At 44.7% G+C, this 21,032-nt stretch overlaps 1 protein-coding gene across 1 annotated transcript in view; it reads right to left on the bottom strand.

Moving 5' to 3' along the window:
* The window catches only part of DSCAML1 (DS cell adhesion molecule like 1), a 360,723-nt gene that overhangs the window by 35,160 nt on the left and 304,531 nt on the right, over positions 1 to 21,032 (bottom strand). The window contains exons 12-16 of the mRNA XM_037057511.1: positions 20,122 to 20,321; positions 19,525 to 19,621; positions 18,807 to 18,935; positions 6,440 to 6,607; positions 5,252 to 5,322 (exon numbers count right to left, since the gene is read on the bottom strand). Coding sequence (XP_036913406.1) covers positions 5,252 to 5,322; positions 6,440 to 6,607; positions 18,807 to 18,935; positions 19,525 to 19,621; positions 20,122 to 20,321 — 665 coding nt within the window. The remainder of the gene's footprint in view (positions 1 to 5,251; positions 5,323 to 6,439; positions 6,608 to 18,806; positions 18,936 to 19,524; positions 19,622 to 20,121; positions 20,322 to 21,032) is intronic.

The following is a 21,032-nucleotide window of genomic DNA, read 5'->3' as shown; positions in this document are numbered from 1 at the left end:
CTCGAGGCTGATGTGGCCCCTAGTGAAAATGAGTTTGACACCCATGTCCTGGAGGTTCCTAAGCCTCTTCTCATTTTTTTTCAATTCTTGTTTCTTCATCTTGTTTTGGTTGAATGTTTATTTTTTCCCTTGTGGTCCAAACCATTGATTTTAGTCCTGGTTTCCTTCCTGCCACTGTCGGTTCTGTGTACACTATTCTTTATTTCACTTTTTATAGCCTTCACTTTTTCCTCTATTTTGTGACCATACTCAAATATTTCTGTGAGCATCCTGATTACCAGTGTTTCAAACTCTGCATCTGATAGGCTGGCTACCTCTTCATCGCATAGTTGTATTTTTTCTAGAGCTTTAATCTGTTCTTTCATTTGGGCCATAATTTTGTGTCTCAGCGTGCCTATTACACAGTAAGGGGTGGAACCTTAGGTATTTGCCAGGGCTGGCCAAGCCACGGTCACTGCGTTGTGGTGCTGCATGTGTGGAAGGAGTCTGAGAGGGAACAATGCTACTTGCTGGGCTCTCCTCCGGCTTTCAGTCACTTCCCCACTACCCACAAGCAAATGGAGCCTTTCTGGTTCTGATTCCTGGGTGAGTGGTTTTGTGTGTGTTCTTGGACCCTGTGGATCTCTCCAATGAACTCTCCTGTGAGGCTGGAAGTTTCTCCCTGTGCCGCAACCCTCACAGGTTTTTTTCAGTCAGAGGTTTTGAGGCTTCATTTTCCCAAACTGGAACCCTGGGTTGTGTGGTCTGTGTCACTCCACAGTTGTTCCTCCTAGTTTATCCATACGCAAATGTGGGGCCACCCACTCCACTAGCCTCTGCCTTGTCTGGTCCACCAGCTCCCACCTTGCAGAGAGTCCTCTCCACCCCACCTGCTCGTCTTTGCCCCTCCTACTGGTCTGGATGAATGTTTCTTCTTTAACTCTTTGGTTGTGGAACTTCCATACAGTTCAATTTTCTTTCAATTCTGGTTGTTTTTTGTCTTTAAACTTGTTCTCTTTCCTTTGGTTGTGCAAGGAGGCAAAGTGTATCTACCTACGCCTCCACCTTGGCCAGAAGTCCTGTACATATTTTCTTATGTGTTGACTATCCATGTATTTTCCATGAGGATGAGGATGGGGATGTTGTCTTTTTTGTTTCCTGCTGTTCTTACAGTATGTAGCATGGAGCCTGGCCTGTAGTAGCCCCTCAGTACATATTTGTTGAATGAATGAATGAATGAGTGAATGAGTGAATGAATAAGGACGTCATTTGGCACTGGCTCAGGGGCCTGGGAGAAATGGAACAGCAGACAAAAAGTGATCAGATGGAAAGGGAAGGGAAAAATTACTGGTGATTTGGAAAAGAAGAAAGAGTTTGAAGATACCACTTCACACTAACTAGGTAGTAAATATAAAAAATGGCAAACAACAAGTGTTGGTGAAAATTTGGAGGAGTTGGAACACTTGTGCACTCTTGGTGGAAATGTAAATGTGGTAACCATTGTGGAAAACAGTATGGCAGTTTCTCAGAAAGTTAAAAATAGAGTCACCACATAATCTAGCAATTCCACTTCTGAGAATATACTCAAAGAAATTTAAAGCAGGGGCACAGACAGATATCTATACACATGTTCATAGCAACATTATTCTCAATTGCCAAAAAGTACAATCAACAGATGAATTGATGAAAATGTGGTATATCCATTCAAAGGAATATTATTCATCCTTAAAAAGGAAGGGAATTCTGATATGTGTTGCAACATGATGGACCTTGAAAATATTTTTCCAAGTAAAATAAACCAGATGCAAAAGTACAAATATTGTACAGTACTACTTCTATGAGGTACATAGAGTAGACAAATTCATAAAGGCAGAAAGTAGAATACAGGTTATAAAGAACTGGGGATGGTGGACTGGGAGTTATAATTTAATCGGAACAGGATTTCTGTTTGGGAAGATGACAAAGTTGTGGAGATGGACAGTGGTGATGGTTGCACAACATTGTGAATGTACTTAATGCCACTGAACTATACACATAAACATGGTTAAAATGGTAATTTTTTTGTTTATAAAATGGTATATATATTTTACAAGTGAAATAAAAGTTTTGACTTTCATGTGAGCCTAGCCACTGCTGGAGCATGCAGCTGGATTTCCCCCAACATCCTGATCATGGGCTGGGCTGTGTTGAGGCCTGAGGTCTGCGAGCTCCCAGCCTGGGTGACAGAGATGGGCAAGGACATCCAGCAGGGAGGGGGTGCTTTGGAGTTCTGGCTAGGGCGGTAGTAATGAAGGACTGATCCCACTTGGCTGGTGGATAGAGAAAACTCCACTAGCATCAGTCTGGGGAATGGAAAACATATTTTCACCTCAAGCTTGAACCCTGACAAACACACACACACTGTCTCTCTCTCTCTCTCTCTCTCTCTCACACACACACACACACACACACATGATCTCAATATCTCCCCACATTTAAAACCATAAACATGTTTGATGCACATTCAGATGCATCAAACAACCACACACCTATCCCCCAGTCACATGCATTTAGATCCATAAAGAGAAACTGGATCCTTTAAGGAGAGGATCTGCCCGTCTATTAAATTGAGAGAGAGCACCAAGCCCAGTGAGTATGAAAACAGCTTGAATCAGGGTTTTAAAGACAATGAAGTTAATTTAGAAGCCCACCTTTTTATTCTGCTAAAAATTAGTGAGATCAAAAACAATTAAGTTAGTAAAGCAGCCCCACAGTTTTTTAATTCAATGAATGTTTTAAATGAACTGCCTTTTTAAGCTCACTGTTAACTCAATAAAATGAAGTTTTTAATTTAACATAATTGTTTTGAACTCACAAAATGGGTGTATGTGTATTTAACTGACTTGACTTTTTTGTTAATGTCTGAAAATGTTTCTCTCTGCACTTGGGCAGCACTGTTTGCTACTTTGCAAGCAGGCAAATTTCTGAATCTGGGTCTTATATCTGTGTACATGTGTCTATGCACATCATACACATGGAACATATCTTCAAGATACCCTTGTTCTCACACTGATGTATACTATTATATTACATATACACATCCATACTGATACACATTCTAACATACACATTACTGGACAATGACACACATGCCTACATACCCAGAGCCTCCTGTACTATGATATACACCTGTACACTGCATCACACAACCTTCATTCACATCCACATATACTGGCAGAGGGTACAGATAGGCGTCCAGGCATACCTTGTTACATACACCCATACGTGCTCACATGTTTATGTGAATGCTGACAGATCCTCCTTTCCTCCCTCCCTCCTCTCTTTTTCTTTCCTTCTCTCTCTTTTGCCTCTTCCCTACCCTGCCCACCCCCAAAACAGGCACACTCAGAATTTAAATCAATCCTAACAATATTTCTCTGAAGCATTAAGAAATCAATAGGGCTGATTGTAAATTTATGTCATAAAGCAGTGGTAATCCATCTCATGGAAAGAGTCTTAAAATGAAGTGACTTATCTTTCAAGTGAATTTTTATTTTTCATTAATCTATTTCTTAGTGTAAAAAAAAATCCCCTGAGAAGTCAGTCCAAAATTTATTGATGACTTGGTTCATTCTGAAGTTCTAACTTTCTAATCAATTTTATTTTTCATTATGAGACTTCGAAGAAATAAATCTGACTCTAAATTTTTATCGATCACCAGGTCAGAGCTTTATAGCCAAATGTTTCAGTGTCAGTGTTTTACATACTTATTCACTACCTGCTCCCACCTCCTGACTTCCTCAGGCTATTCCTAGGAAATGAGTCTCCAGTGGGGATGCAGATGAGACTTGAGGATGAGACTCCAGGCTTCACCCTCAGTTTCTGAGGAAAGCCCTGGAGCCCAGACCTGAATCAGGAGGTAACCGTGGCTTAGGTATCTACAAGGTAGGCTTGTCCCTAGGAAGGACTCTGCCCCAGTTTTGTCTTGATCATTTCTCTAGGAAGGGAAGGAACCAGGCTTTCGTGCATTGCACGTGTATATGTGAGCACATGCATATACAAGAATGCAGTCTTTTCAGGGAAAACATCACTAGGCCCTTCTGAATTTCTTCAGTCCTGAGCCTGCCTTTTTGAAAGGCCCAGGAGGAAGACTAAAACACCTGTGCTTTCTCCATGAGGAATCAGAGTCAGAGTCAGAAAATAACTTTGAACATTTGATCCAGATGGAGATGAGGCAGTGCCTAAACTCCACTGTTAAAATGGGAAAGCTTCAAGAAAAATATGGATGGGCCCTAAGAAAGCACTCTGTTCCCAAATTCCAAGCAGTGTGTTGTGGTGGGGAGACATGGTGGGGGCTCCAGATTACGTGCACTTAAATCCTGCACCTGTCACTACTTGAATGGCCACGGGTAAGTCACCTTGCATGTCTATCCCTTGACCTCCTCTCATAGATGGAGACAAAAATATCTTTGTCGACTCTACTTCACAGAAACAGGGGTCATCTAAGTTAGTGTAAAAAATACTTGGACACTGGAAAATGCAGCACAACAGGAAGCTATTAGCACTGTCAACCCTTTTGTGCCCATGGCAAGGATGTGGCAACAAGGATGGAGTTACCCAAACACAAGATTGTTCTAATCTGTTCCTCTATCCAACTGTTGAATCTCTTCTATGACTTTTCTTAAGTGATACATTCTTCAGACACTGTCTAGATTTTATAAGTTTCTGTCTGTTAGAAATGGCTGCAACACATACTGATCTGTTTTCTCTACAGCTTTCCCACCCCGGAAGTAAGGAGGGTGTTATTTTCATTCTGATTTTAAAGAGGAGAAAATTGAGGCCTGAAAGGACCAAGCTCCTTGTCTAAGCCCTCACTGTGAGAAGACACGTGATACCCAGATCCAGTCATAGGGCTGAGATGAGGTCCCCATCATTTACAGCACCCCCTTGAATTTTGCACAAAATCAAATCCAACTCCTGACTTCTTACAACATGTAGGTTTTGGAGGACAGGCCAGTGTAGTGGAAAGACCATCTTCCCTACTTGGCATTGCCAAGTTTTTCATCAGCCTCCATCAGAGAGCCAAGGTGGAGAAAGAAATGGGGATTGGTGGGGGGACTTGCTGCTGTTTCCTTCTCTCTTTCGTTCTTTTTCAGTCTCACTGGCTTTAGCAAAAACCAGGCATGGGCATGATAAGAGACCAGAACTAGCTAGCCTGATGGGGCTTCATTCCTAGATTGAGGAAGTGGAGGCAAAAAGGCATTTCAAGGGAGATACCTTCAACCTCACTTACTTTCCAGGTTACTTGGATGCTCTGTGACGTCACTGGCTGCAAGGTGACATCCATGGGGGGCCCATCAGGAGCTGGTGGGGGAGGAAGAAGAGCAATGTTAGGGGTCAAGTCTTGGAAGAAAAAAGAGTCCTTTGTTCTCACTCCTTCCTCCTGAGCTGGAGGACTACAGGAGAGAAAGGAAATGCTCATCTACAAAAACAGAGGACCTTTGAGTCCCCTTGAAATAATCATAAGGTTTATGTTTCCTCTTTATTTTCTGTAATTTTTAAAAATGTTTGACAATGCGAAGTATAGGCAAGGGTGTGTAGTGGCCAGAACTCTTATACTCTTATGTGGTCTGATGACTCTATAATGTTATAACTGCTTATGTCCCCTAGAGAAATTCATAAACCTGTATACTAACATATGAGTACATGAATGCTCATAGCTCCAAAGTGTAAACAACAAATGTCCATCTTCAGTAGAATGGACAAATGGACTGTGATACAGTTATGAAATGAGATACCATACAGCACTGAAAATGCACACATGATACAGCTGTACTAAAAACATGCAGCTTGCAAAAAGTTTTGATCAAAACAAGAAAGAAACCAAAGAATATGTAAAGTATGATTTCATGAGTACATTCTCCTAGAAAATAGACAAAACTGAGCTATATAGTTTTTATGTACATACATTGTGGTGATTATATGAAAAGAAAAGCAAGAAAGGTAAGATAGCGGTTACTTCAGGAGGAGGGATGAAGTTGTGATTAGGAAAGGGCATAGCTGGTAATTAATAATGTGTATCAGTTGCTATGTCTATGTCTGTGTCTATGTCTATCTCTATTGAGAGAGAGAGACAGACAGAGAGAATATAGAAATACAGAAACAGAGATCTTATTTAAACTTTCAGGAAAACTTCATGATAAAGGTCATGTATCTAGCACATTTGTCCTTTCCAGACAGGCTTAGGCTGGGGCCGGGGAGGAGTATAGAACCATGGACAGCTCCCAGAAGCCCATTGTCTGGAAAAGATCAAGCAGAAGAGCTCTGCATGATCCAGAGGCAGACATGAACAACTGCCTTGGGGTCTCACCTCCTCTCTTCTAACTGTAAGCCCACTGCCAGTGGACATGGTAAGTGTGGGCCCCAGGAGTCCCTGATCCCTAAGGCCAAGGACATGGGTGGCAGGGCAAGAGGAGCTCACCAGCCTCTTCAGTGCTGATGGTGAGTTCTTTGCTTGGCTCACTGCGGCCAATCTTGTTGAAGGAGTACATGCGGATGCTGTACACAGATGCTGGGTGCAAATCCACGATGTTGGCCTGGTTGATGGTGGGGGAGATATTGCGTGTGGACTGTTTAAAGTCCCAGGAATCTGCAGAGAGGACACCCAGTTCAGACCACAGCCAGGCAAACTCTGAAGCCCCTCTCTAGCCTCAAGCATCAACGCAGCCCAATCTCAAATTTGACGCCCAGAAGAGTCCAGCTCACATAGACTGCAGTGAGAGGGTATAGGCCTGCACTTGACAGAGAGTGGAAGGGGTGTGTTCCATGAAACTCAGGAAGACCAAGGAGTGCCTGAGTACATGAGTAGCAAATGCACTGGATGGAGAGTCCAGAAACCCAACTCTCCTCTGCCCTGGGTGAGCCTGTGAACTCTAACCTCAGATGGGGGTCACACAAGATGTTTCCTGAGGTCCCTTCCATAATCACCACTTGCTTGCTGTCTCCAAGGGTCTGACAGCTCAGCACCCATTTTCTGTTCCCTTACACAACATTAATCACCTGTTTGAACTGTGAGATACCCCATCCACCAATAGTCACAGTGCAAGGAGGAAAGCCAAGTATTCTCCCCCTTCCTCCTCTCTTTGTATGCTTCTGTACTTTCTTCCCTTGTGTGCCTGTGTGGGGTGGTTTTGGGTGTGACTTGGTCTGTCAGGGGGACAGACCTAGTGTCAGAATGCCTTGTCTAACCCCAACCTCCTTCTCTCACCAGCAGGAGAATAGTCTCTGAGTCTTTAGAGTTAGCCTCCCCCCCCCACAAAAAAAAAAGGATTAGCATGTACCTGATTTATCTGAGGGGATTGGCAGCCCATTCCAGGGCTAAAGTTTAGTAAAAGTGTGGAATGTGAAAAATACCAGATAAATGCCAGGGGTACTGTGACAGTGTACCCTGCATCTCCAAAGCAATACAGTCATTCTCTCAATACATTTTGCTGTGCACCTACTGGGAAATGCCAGAGAAAAATTGGAAGGGGTTGCAGCCATGGCTCAGCCAGGACCATGCAAACCCAGAATTCATGACTGAATTACTTTATTGGCATTTCACTTGGGAACAAAAGAAAGACAAAGCGCAAAGAAACAAGCTGACAGCAGAGCTTAAAAATTTTCCCAGGGCATGCCCTGAAATTTCACTATTCAGTCAAATTTTCCATGCTTTTTTAAATCCACTGTAGAGGATCCTGAAAATTCTCAATAGAAAATACTAAACTGTATTCATTACAGCTTAATCCCTAAATCAGAAAAGAAGACTAGTGCATTCTGGAGAGCTTTTAAGAGCTTTTTATTTTAATTAATTAATTAATTAATTAAGCCAATGCCTGATAAATCAGGAGAATCATTTGCTACAAGAGACCATTCTTCCAGATTCTGGTTAATTGAGGTCTTGGTCTTTTTCAAAACACCACTTTCAGCTGTGTAGGCTCGGCATCTGTGAAGGGCACCGGCCCACCTCCCCATCCGCAGCTTTGCATTTAATCCTTTCATTTTATAAGCCAAAAATTTACAAATGGTAGGCTGTGGATGCACAGAAACACATTTTGTCCTTGTGTTTTAAAACACCCAACTGCGAAGAGAGTCACTTTGTGGCTGGTAGGTTAAGCCAGAATTGCAAATATGCAATTGGGTGTGACTTTATCTGTGGGCACCTCTAGGTTTGGGAAGGAATGGGCTAGCAACATGGAAGCAGATGTTTACTTCTCTCTGTAGAATTCTGGGATCTTGTTGCTAGCTCATATATCAGACTTGATATGTTTGTATGAGAGGATCTGTGATGAGTCAGTGCATGCATATTTGATGAATGCAGGCAGAGGAAGGAGACCCATATGATGTGCTAAACACCATGGGGCTAATATTTACCAAACACTGGTGATATGCCAGATGTGTGCTGGACAATGTAAACATTCACCATTTACTCCACACCCTCCAATGACTCTAAGTGCCATAAATCCGAGGTATAGGTGACCCTCATGTTACCAAGCCCAATTTCTTACTAGGCCTCTCAGGTGTGTTCCACACTTGGGCCTCTCCCTTTTTGAAACACTTTTCCCTTGGGTTCCCTGAAAAACACCCTCTGGTTTTTCTTTTATTTCTTGGGTCATTTCTTTGCAGGTGAATCTTCTGTAAGACTAATTATTAGTTCTGCAAGGGTCCATCCTATACTCTTCTTCTCTTATGGCATACAGTTTTCCTACCCATGACTTCCATTTCTATCTGTATATAGGTAACATGCAGACTTTTTTCTATTTTTTAAAATATATTTTATTGATTATGCCATTATAGTTGTCCCATTCCCCCTTCACTCCCCTCCAACCTGCACACCCCTCCCCCACCATTCCCCCCCTTTCGTTCATGTCCATGTGTCACAAGTTCTTTAGATTCTGTATTTCCCATAGTATTTCTGCCCTCCCCCTGTCTATTTTCTATCTACCACCTATTCTACTTATTCTCTGTGCCTTCTCCCCCTTTCTCCTCCTCCCACTCCCCTGTTGCTAATTCTCCATGTGATCTCCATTTCTATGGTTCCACTCCCAATCTAGCTGTCCTCTTAGTTTGCTTTTGTTTTAGGTGTGGTTGTTAATAACTGTGAGTTTGCTGTCCTTTCACTCTTCATATTTTTTATCTTCTTTTTCTTAGATAAGTCTCTTTAACATTTCATATAAGGGCTTGGTGATAATGAACTCCTTGAATTTGACTTTATCTGAGAAGCACTTTATCTGCCCTTCCATTCTAAATGAAAGCTTCACTGGATAGAGCAATCTTGGATGTAGATCTTTGTATTTCATGACTTGGAATACTTCTTTGCAGCCCCTTCTTGCCTGCAAGGTCTCTTTTGAGAAATCAGCTGACAGTCTGATGGGAACTCCTTTGTAGGTGAGTGTCCCCTTATCTCTTGCTGCTTCTAGGATTCTCTCCTTCATTTTAATGTTGGCTAATGTAATTATGCTGTGCCTTGGTGTGTTCCTTCTTGGGTCCAACTTCTTTGGCACTCTCTGAGCGTCCTGGATTTCCTGGAAGTCTATTTCCTTTGCCAGACTGGGGAAGTTCTCCTTTATTATTTGTTCAAATAAGTTTTCCACTTGTGGCTGTTTCTTTTCCCCTTCTGGTACCCCTATAATTTGGATGTTGGGATGTTTAAAGATGTCCTGGAGGTCCCTAAGCCTCTCCTCATTTTTTTGAATTCTTGTTTCTTCATCCTGTTCTGTTTGGTCACTTTTTTCTTCCTTCTGGTCCACCCCCTTGATTTGAGTCCCAGTTTCCTTTCCATCACTATTGGTTTCCTGTACATTTCCCCTCATTTCATTTAGTTCAGCCTTCATTTGTTCCTCTAATTTGTGACTAAAATCAACCAATTCTGCGAGCATCCTCATCACCAGTGTTTGGAACTGTGCATCTGAAAAATTGGCTATTTCTTGGTCACTTAGAATTATTGTCTCTGGGGCTTTGATCTGTTCTTGAGTCATAATGTTTTGGTCTGTTCGCACCTGGTATGTATGAGGGCCGGAGCCTTAGGTGTTCACCAGGGCGGGGCGACCCAGTTGCTGGGTTGTGATGGGTTCTGGCTGAATGGTTCGTTGTTGTTGGACTTCCGTACAGTTCAATTTTCTGTGTTTTGCCTGTGTTTTTGTTACTTAAACTTTGTTGTCTTTAAACTTAGTTGTGGGAGGAGGCACAGTGTTTACACCTATGCCTCCATCTTGGCCGGAAGATAACATACAGACTTTTATCTAGCCTGGACCTGTCCCTTGAACTCCAGATCCTTATAGCCTCACACTCAACATATTCAAGGCCGAAGGCTTGACCACGTATCCTGTAAACTCATCACCTTCCTGGGTCCCCTGTCTCATGAAATGGAACCACTACCTGTCATGTTGTGCCAGAAACTTAGGTGTTACTCTTCACTCTTTTCTTTCTCTCCCTGCCTATCAAGTCTCATAGTTTTTGTATCCCATGTAGCTCTTGACTCTCTTGCCTTCTCTCCATCTCCAGCCCTACCCTAGGCCAAGCCCCTGTCATTTTTCACTTGGACCAAAGAAATGACATCCTAACTAGTTAGCCTCCCAGAACTGCCTGTGTGCCCTCTTCTACCAGTTCTCTATATTGCAGCCATCATTGACTCTACGGGTATGATTAGCATCTCTTACAGATGCATCTCTATTTTGGCATTGACAGTGGTCTTCCCATAACACAAATCTGATACTGCTACCCTCTTACATAAAACTATTCAGTACATTTTCCTTGTTTGTAGGATATAGACAAAATTATTTTAAAGTATTTTTAATCCTAAATTACAGCTGACATAAAATATTATATTAGTTTCAGGTATACAACCCATGATTAAACTTCTATATAACTTATGAAGTGATCACCTTGATAAATTTAGTACTCATCTGATCCTGTATATAATTATTACAATATTATTGATTATATTCTCTATGCTGCACTTCATACCCCATGACTATTCTGTAACTATCGATTTGTACTTTTTAATCCCTTCACCTTTTTCACCCAGCCCCCCAACCTCCTCCCTCCTCCCATCTAGAAACTGTTGAAAAGTTCTATGTATCTGTGGGTCTGTTTCTTTTGTGCTTATTTATTTTGTTCTTTAGGTTCCACATGTAAGGAAAATCATCTGGCATTTGTCTTCCTCTGTCTGACTTATTTCCCTCAGCATAATGTCCTCTAGGTCCATCCACGTTGTTGCAGATAGCAAGATTTTGTTCTTTTTTATGGTTGAATCATATGTCACTGTATATCTGCATCACTTCTTCTTTATCCATTTATTTAGTTATCAACACTTATGTTGCTTCTATATCTTGGCTATTGAAAACAATGCTACAATGAACATATGGATGTACATATCTTTTCAACTTAGTGTTTTGGATTTTTTGGATAAATACCCAGAAGTAGAATTTCTGGGTCCCTCTTTGGCTGTTGTTATAGCCTTTGTTTTAAAGTCTATTTTGTCTAGTATAGGTATTGCTACCCCAGCTTTTTGTTGTTGTTATTAACATTTTTATTAAATATCTTTTCCCATCCCTTTACTTTCAGACTGTGTGTGTCTTTCCATCTGAAGTGAGTCTCTTTAGACAGGCTTTATTTTGTTATCCATTCAGGCACCTTATGTCTTTTGATTGGAACATTTAATTCATTTTCATTTAAAGTAATTATTGATAGATATGTATTTATTGCGATTTCATTATTCATAGTTTTGATCTTCCCCTCCTCCTCTTTATTCTTCTTCCTCAAAAGACCCTTTAGCACTTCTTGTAATACTTGTTTGGTGATGATAAACTCTTTTAGCTTTTCCTTGTCTGGGAAGCACTTTATCTATCTTTGATTCTAAATGATAGTTTTGCTGGGTATAGTAATCTTGGTTGTAAGTCCATGCTTTTCATCACCTTGAATATTTAATGTCAATCTCCTCTGGTCTGCAAGGTTTCTCTTGAGAAATCAGCTGACAGTCTTATGAGAGCTCCCTTATAGGTAAGTAACTGCTTTTGTCTTGCTGCTTTTACAATGCTCTTATAGTGTTTAACCTTTGGCATTTGATTATGATGTGTCTTGGCTTCTTTGGGTTCATCTTGTTTGGGACTCTCTGAACTTCCTGGACTTGTCTATTTCCTTCACAAGGTTAGGAAAGTTTTTGGTCCTTATTTATTCAAATAGGTTTTCAATTTCTTGTTCTCTCCTCTCCTTCTGGCATCCCTATGATGTCAACGTTAGTCTGCTTGAAGTTGTTCCAGAGGCTCCTTCCACTATCATAATTTTTTTAAATTCTTTTTTCTTTTTGCAGTTCTTACTAGGAGCCTTCTGCTTCCTTATCTTCCCAATCATTGATTTGATCCTTTGCTTCTTCTACTTTACTGTTGATTCCCTATAATTCTTCATTTCAGTTAATACATTCTTTATTTCTGACTGGTTCTTTTAAAAATTTTCTACCTCCATTTTTATCTTTTAATCTCTTTGTTGAAGTTCTCACTAAGTTCATCTACTCTTCCCCTGAGTTGATCAAGCATCCTTATAACCAGTGTTTTGAACTCTGCATCTAGTAGCTTGCTTGTTTCCATTTTGTGTAGTTCTTTTTCTGGAATTTTGTTCTGCTCTTTCATTTGGTTCATGCTTCTTTGTTTCCTCATTTTGGCAGCCTCCCAGTGTTTGTTTGTTTGTGCAGATTAGGTAGAACTGCTATGAATCCCAGGTTTGGTAGAGTGGCCTGTAGGGTCCACTGGCACAGCCTCCCTGATCACCTGAACTGGGTGCTTCAGGTGCACCCCCTATGAGCTCTGTGTACCTGTCTGTTGTAATTAAGCATTGATTGCTGTTGGCACATCAGTGGGAGGGATTTGCTCCCAGGCCTATCAGCTGCAAGGACTAGTTGAGACCACCATGGAGGATCAGCTATGCAGGGGCCCACCCCACAGAGCAGAATTTACTTTGTCAAGGCTCTGATGCCTGCTGAATCTGTCTCTTGAGTGTGTCACTTGTGTAGGTTGCTGGGTGGTGCTTTGACATAGTTGGAAGCTGTCTACCAGGTGCACTGGTTTAGGGTGTCCTGGGAGATGCAGTAGAAGGTCAGCTGCCACCTGTGCTCTATCTGGGGCCACCTGGTATGAGCTACAGAATGATCTTCAGATGGCTGCTACTTGTTCTGGGCTTTGATGTGCCCAGGAGAGGCTAAGCTGCAAACCAAGGTCAGCTGCTACTAGTACCAGGCTTGGGTCCCTTTAGCAGGTACAGGGTACACAGAGGCCAGATGCTGGTATTTGAGATTTTAGGAAAGTCAGCAGCATGAGCCAAGACAGGCTGTTTGGATGGAAAAACCACTGGAAAGGGCTTGGTGGGGCCTGTATGTGGGTGGGGTGGGGTCTTAGGGAATCACCAGTGTGGAACAAATTGTGTTAGACAGGTTGATGGTGACTCAGATATGGTGCTGAGCTGCCAGCTCTGTGAGAGGGGGGAGGGCTTAGTAAAGGAACCATGGCCTCTGCCAGCACTTCTGTCTGGGAGAAAGCTGCCTCTCCAGCTCTCATCTTGATGCCAGACACTTCAGTTCCTCCCTGTATGTCCCTGGTGACTTTCAAGCCTCTGTCCCACTGTTGGAGCTCAGAGGGAGTGAATCCAAGTAAGTCCACGTGTGGGTCCTTTAAAAGGGACTGTCTGGGACTCCAGAAGACTCCAACCTATTCTGTTACAATCTCTACTCATTTTCATAGCCAGAAGTTATGGGGACTTCTCTTCCTAGTGCTGTAACCTTGGGCTGGAGGCCTTGGTGTGAGGTTGGGACCACTTGCTCCTCAGGGGGTACTTCCACAGCCAAGATATCCCTCCTGATTTTTAACTGCTATTCATGGGTGTAGGATCAGCCTGTTCTGTGTCTCTGACCCTCCTACCAATCTGGTGGCTTTTTCTTTATATCCTTAGTTATAGCACTTCTGTTCAGCTAGATTTCAGGGATTCTGAAATATGGTTGTTTGGTAGTTTAGTTGTGTTTTTAGTGTGGTTGTAGGAGGTTCTGAGTATTGTGTTTACCTATACCAGCATCTTGACCAGAAGCCTAAAACAATATTTTTTAACATGACCCAGACCCTGCAATATCTGGCTTGGGCACAGCTTTTCACCTTCATCTTTCATCGCCTTCTTTGTACTCCTACAGCATTTAGAGCCCTTCTTCATTGCACAGTATCTTTTTTTAAAGCTCTCTGAAGGCAAGAGCTGTGTCTATAACTTAGCACGTCTCCCCAGCTTGGCATGTGTTGGGCACTTAAAACCATTGTTAGTTTTAGATCAGAGCCTCTTTTTTGTCCTTTACATTGGACTTGGACTTTCTCTGCATTCTGTCATCATAGTAGATACCCTTTACCTTTCCCTCCCTTGCCTCACTCAGTTGCCAATCATAGGACGTTTGGGAGGGGAAATGTCCTGGAGAGTGGCCCCCCTTTTTTATGCTTTTGCCAGTCCTTCGTAGGTGGAGTTGACCTTGTGTTCCCAAATCATCTTTGATGTTGGCACAAAACAGCTCTCTCCACAACCCCTCAAGGCTAATGCATCAGAGTCAAATCTGGAGGCCTCTGGCTGATTTTCCAGACTTGATCACTGCCATCTCTCTGACCCTGAATAGCTGAAATCAGGTGCCCTATTTTCTTTCCTTTCCTTTTTAGCTATCTCAGATTACTGAGCTGGCCTTGGTGAATATCGTCTTTTTAAATATTCTCTTTCATATGAGCCTGGCTTACCCAGATTAACATATTTCATTAAGGGCTCTCTCCCTTTCTTCATCAAAGGGTTTATGAGGCAAACATTTTTCTTAAAAAATAAGGCTGTGGCTAGGGATTTGTCAGTGCCTTCTACTCTGTGGGCTGCTTACTGGGAGTGGGATGGAACCTTTGGTTTTTCAGGAGACACATTCAGTGTGGAGGGGGAGCAGCACAGACAAAAGCCACATCTGGAACATTCAGCTGCTTGTGCTTGGGAAACAAATCCATTCCCCACCTCCAGTTTCCTCCTTGTGCCATGGTTCTGAGCTCCCATGGCAATCTTTCTGCAGCTCTGAGAAGAGGTTCCTTAGGTCACAACTGCTCACAACATCTCAACACCAGTCTCTCTCACAGCTACAGTCCAGCTCACATGGAATGACATGACACAGCAAGCTGGCTCACTTTGTGGTGGCTAATTGCTGGTGCCACAAGGCTGCCTTCTGGGCTTGGAGGACTGTCCTCAAAGAACTCACTGCTGCTCCTTGCTTGGAGAAGGGCAAAATGTGGTGTCTGCATTTTTAAATCTGCATAGTGCCATCTGATAGATTTGTGTGGATGCTGCTATTTATCATTCAGCATTCATGTATTATTACTCTGCTGCCTGGGGCCAGCAGGAGTCAGAATGAGCGGATGGCTTAGAAATGGCAGACTTGGTAATTTCTGTTGGAAAATTAGCATGATGAGGAACACGGCAGAAAATCTGGGAAAGGCACAGTTGAGGCGAAGATGAGGGTCATTATAGGTGTGGTCTGGGGTGGGAGGAAGAAGAGAAGAGAGAGAAGAGGCACAGGATGGGGAGCCATAGAGGGCTAGGATGTGCCAGGCTCTGTGCTAGGCACTTCCACATAAGTCATCACACCCACTTAATCTCTATGAGGAGTACATGTTACTGTCTTTGTCTGATAGAAGAAGAGATGCCCAAAGACATTAGGTAAGCTCACCTAAGATCACCCAGCTCTGACACTTGGTTAACCTATCTTCTGCTTTGACAATGGTTCTTGTTCCACTGTTCCACATGTAGGAAGAGGTCTTCACATACACACACCCTCACACATATACATCTTCCTTCTTCCTTTGAGTTACCTATCTGTTCCCTAAGATACCCCTTTTCAGTTTTCATTTAATACAGTTCGTGGTGTATTATCCATGATTGTACAGTGCATTGCAATGGCTCTGAAAGTACAAGGATGCATGTGTATGCACTGTATGTTCTTACTCCAACTGCACTGTAAGCTCCCAGAACAACACTGTCTCTTATTTCTTTTTCTTTACTACCACATGGCTGTTGCATAGTTCTGCAAAAGACAGTTTACACTCGGTACATGTTGCTGACTGACAGACACATAAGTTGCCACATGAGGTATTTGAGTTAGAAGGGGGAGAGGACTTGCATTTACTAATAGTTTGTTATAGCCCTGTTCTAGATGCTGTCTTTAATTCTCAGAACTATTCCACAAGGTAGGCATTAGCATTCCTACCTTACCCATGAGGAAGCTGTGCTGTGCTCCTGGCCTCTTACTGACTCCACAAGTGGTAACCCTTGTGGTTCTCATGGAACTCCTTTTTCTAAATGCCAGGTCAGATGTCCATGTGAGTGGGATGGTCGGGATCAGTCCCACCCAAAGGCGGGAGACAGGGTTGGTCAACTTCTTTAGGCTCTTGAACCTGTGATTTATTTATTTGTTTTTACAGGTGCAAAGCCCTTGTTGAAGGGAGAGTCTAAGGTTGAGTGTTTATTACCTCTCCCTCCGTGCTGCCCAGCCTTCACGGCACCCCCAGCTCTGGGATGTCCTCATACTGCAGAGGAGCCAGAGAGGGTTGAAGGAAGATGTGGAAATGCTCTGAAAATCGTACCTTCCCTTCCTACCTCTCCTTCTGCATTGCTCTCCAGATGTGTGATAGTCTTAGCTTTCTTTTCTGAGTGGGGCCCCAGGAAAGGTTTCCACATCTTAGACAGTGGTCAGTGGAAGGGGAGCGGGTAGCCATGCAGCATAGGAGAGGAGCGCAGGGAGGCAACTACAAAGACCAGTGGGGAAGGGGTGCGAGTGACAGCCAGGTACACACTGCCATGGGGTGCGAGCAGAGCCCTGCCATCCTTGTCAGTGGGGCACACAGAGATGTGGGACTGTGTACCAACACATCCCTTCCTGTCTGGCTTCTGAGAAGCTCATGCTCAGCCTCTACAATTCTTAAGATGTGAGATGGACATAGTTGTTTCCCCCACTCTCCACTGAGGTCTTGCTGCTTATTCCCTTGCCCTGGCTGTAGGGCTGCAGCAGCCTAGTGCTCACGTCCTATGTACCCTTCCTTCTCACAGGTCCAGGTGAATCTTTCCATGGCACCAGCAGGCACCATGATCTCTCGCCATGCTGCACTGGTCTCTCTCTGGGGGCTCAGCCACTGTGAGTGGCTTTCAGTTACCTTTCCTAACAAAGTAAATGTTCATCCCAGAGGTACCCTCTCAGTCTGGCCCCAGAGCATTTTCTAGTCTTAGGGCCCAAGAAGTGAATCTGTGAATAGGCCACTCTGCTAGACAGGCCACTCACTGGATGATGCTGTGCCTGGCTCAGGCTCTACCTGTCCCTTTCCCTGAGTTTAAGCCCATTACCTCTCAATCTTCAAGACCCAGCTTCATGCAGCCTCTGACAATCCCCATCAGGGATAGTACCCCCTTTCCCTGCTTCCCTCTGCAGCCCTCCTCCTGCACACAAGGTGAACTACTGGGTGCCTGGCTGCAACCTGACTTTTCTCCCCAACTAGACCATAAGCTTCTGAGGGGCAGGGCTTCTCCTTGAAGAAATGTGTGACTAAGATGAGTGACTCAGTGCCCTGGACAGAGCTGCCTGCTTCTCCAGAGGTGAATATATAACTCAGAGATTTGCTTTACTGTGTCTCACTTCCACTCACTCAACAGCCATTTGTGGAGCACCTACTATGTATAGCAGGTGCTGTGCCAGGTGCTGGGAAAACAGCAGGGATTAGGACTTGGACAATCTCAGGGAGAAGCCAGCCAGCCAGCCAGCCATGTTCTGTGCTAAGGAAGACAGGAAAAATCTGAAAAGCTTCAGGGGAAAAATCAAAACCTGGGACCTAGTCTAGGACCCAGTCTAGGAGCTAAAAGATGAATTAGCAGTTGGCAGGGAAAGGAGGGTGGGGAAGGTTGAGCCCTCCAGACTCTTTGTCATGTTTTATTTTATAATGATTTTACAAAGCTTATACAGGCTTATGATAACTAATTCAAAAGGTACAAGAGGATCCAAAATGAGAAGTATATTTTCCTCTTGCTGCTGCCTTGCAGCTCCCTAGTTGCCCTCTCAGGGCCAGCCAACCCCATTGCCTGTTTATCACAGACCATCCAGAGTCACACAATAGAAGCTTTTTTGACTTGGTTCACTTTCCAGGCCTCTTGTCCCCTCTGAGGCCCCCTCTACCCGACTGTGCCCCTCAGTCTTTCACCAGAGACCCAGGGGTCCATCATTTACTCTGTCCCAGAGGGATTCACAGCAGTGGGAAGCCTGACAGGAGCTATCTTGGGTCTTAGGAGAGGGGCCTGGGAGGCTTTTTAGGAGAGGAAACTTAGATCTTACCTTCTAGGGACTCCCGTTTCCCAGGAACCCAACCCATTGTTGGGAAGGAACAGCTCTCTAATCCCTAGCCATCCTACCATCCAAAACCAGGAGTGCCCAGGTGACCGTCAAACCTGTGATGTCTCTGACCCCACAGACACAGCCCAGAGCCCCAGGCTCAGGGCCTTTGAATTGCTTTAAATCAGACAACTCTGTGGGCCTTGGCCCAGGGGAAGCACTGGAAAGAAGGAACCAAGACCCCGTCCCCGTAAACTGGGGGTCCCTCTGTCTGCTCCCCAGATTCCTAGTCCAAACAGTTTCCCTCCCTTTGGAAGTCACAGGGGTCTGTGCACTGGTGAATGCAGTGTGTCTGCCTCATGCGGCAGCTCTGAGGCCCTGGAACTGTTCTACCACAGGGACCCAGGCAGGGCAGGTGGTGCAGGGGCCATGGTTGGCCCAGTGCTCAGTGTACCTGACTTGTTCTTGTATTCAATGTCGAAGCCTGTGATGATGCTGTTTCCATCAAATCGCTGGGTCCAGCGCAGATTCATGCTCCGGGCCTTCACCTCCCGGATCTCCAGCTCTGGGGGGTCAGGGGGTTCTGGGGTGTGGTGGGGGAGGGGCAGAAATGAGGATGGCAGCAGAGAGCTTGTCCTCCTGTCTACCACCAGGGATGACCAGCATTCTGCTGTACTCCTGGGGACTGGTGTCACCTGTAGTATACCCAAGGGCCCTAGAGCCCTGGGGTTTGGGCAAGGTGACACAGGGGGAGGCCTAGAGTCAGAGCTCAGGTGGGGGGGCGGGGCACTTGTCTTCTGCTTTGTTCCCCTTCCTTTCTTTGTCTGGAAAAGGGCAAAATGTCTGTCATTTTGGAGGGACTCTTAAGGAGCTGATGGTCTTTGTGTCCCCCAGGCAGAATTCTCAGCTTTTCCCACATTGACTTTCCCTTCCCATACACCCTCCAGGCCCCTGCACTTCTGCAAACCTTGCTCTCTGATTTGTGCCTAGAGGGGCTCTTGTTGCCCACTCTTGGCAGGAGGGAAGGGGTGTAGATGCTTTTCCTCAGAGGCCATTTTTAATCCTGTACAACCACATGGGTGTGGGCGATGTCCCTGTTCTTGAGGTGGAGTTGGCAGTAGGTACCTGCATCCCCGGAAAGGGGCTGGGAATGGTGGAGCAGGTGAGGGTACCTTGCACAGTGAGTTGGATCAAGCCCCGGTCCTCCCCATATGAGTTGATGGCATGGCAGCTGAAGAACACAGAGTCCCCACGGTCCGCGGGCTTGAGCTGGGAGGTGGCCAGCAGAAGTAGGAGGATAGGGAGAGAGGGAGGAAATGGGAGAGTCTTTAGAGTTGGTCTCCTGAAGGGGGCTCACTGTGGTGGAGATCAGTAAGGCCATCTTCTTCCGAGATGGGACCCACAGGGGGTTTTATCAAGGGCTCCTGTTCCCAGACAGTTCCAAAAATGGAGGTGTGGGAGAATCCATGCAGAGAGGATCCGGGAGTCTGGGAGGGAGAATGGAGTCGAGGGGTTCCAAGCAAGAGGGAAGGGCTGAGGGTTCCACACGTTTCATGGCTTGGGGTTGTCAGAAAGGGGATATAGTGAGTTTCTAAGGCAGAGGTTCTTCGATGGAGAAGGGAATAGCTAGGAGAAGAGAGGTAATTTGGGGGGTATGGGGAGGGGCTCCCAAGACTTTCCATTTACCTCCAGCAGGTACAGATGTAATACTGGGGACCCCCCACTTTCTGAAAATTAGGGCCCCCTGAGACTTGGGCATGGGCACTCACCTTCAGTGTGGAGACAACCTCGTCACCGTTGTCCTTGGTGGCGATGGCATATCGCATCACTCGGTCAGGGTCGATGACTGTGTCCCCCTTCTCCCAGCGGATAATGATGGGCCGCTCACCCCGAGCAGTGCAGTTGAGCTCCTTTGCATGGCCCTTGATGGCGATGGTGGTGTTGGGGTGGGAGGTGATCATGGCTGGGACTGGGGAGGGGAGAAGCCAGGCTGGGGCAGGGGCATGTGCCTGTGTAGAGGCCCCGCCCCCACTGCCCCTCCTGGCAGAGCCCCTCAGCCCCAGGCAAAGAGTCAACAGAGGTTGAGGGGGACTACAGGAAATCCCATTTGCCCATCTCCTCTCTCCTTCTTAGCACTCATTACCAGGGCAGCCTCTCTTTGCCAGGGATTCTTACATTTAGTGAACCCCCTTTCAGAATGTTTTAAAATGCACATCATACATAGAATTACAGAGGAAACCAGATATATTGAAGAATGGTTGTATGAATATTAAAAACCCTCAAAAGCAAACTTTTGATATAGTACATCACACATCAATATATGTTTTTATTATTCTTTGTCAAATAAGATCTGGTGCTGGGTAATGTTAGCACAGTTTGGTAATAGTGATGACAATGATATTTTGGGATACCTGCAACGACTGTGCTGTGAAAACATCTGTGGTTTTTATCAGTGAGAGTCACAGGTACTGTTACTGCTGTGGTTGCTTGCTTATGTTCAAAATAGAAGGAAATACTAAATTTCAGTTAGAAGTTAATGGAAATATATGTAATCCCCCCCCTCCCCCCGCATCGGCCTTCTCCAACTCATGGGCCTCTTAAATTGGATCCATGGACCTCCTGGGGGTGGTCTGTGGATCCCAGGTTATGAGACCTGCCCAGGGGCTTCTGTTTTTGCGTC

Source organism: Sturnira hondurensis, unplaced genomic scaffold (assembly GCF_014824575.4).
Source record: "Sturnira hondurensis isolate 20B ecotype Veracruz unplaced genomic scaffold, ASM1482457v3 Scaffold0009719, whole genome shotgun sequence".
Taxonomy (NCBI): domain Eukaryota; kingdom Metazoa; phylum Chordata; class Mammalia; order Chiroptera; family Phyllostomidae; genus Sturnira; species Sturnira hondurensis.
This window is presented reverse-complemented; position numbering and strand designations above follow the sequence as displayed.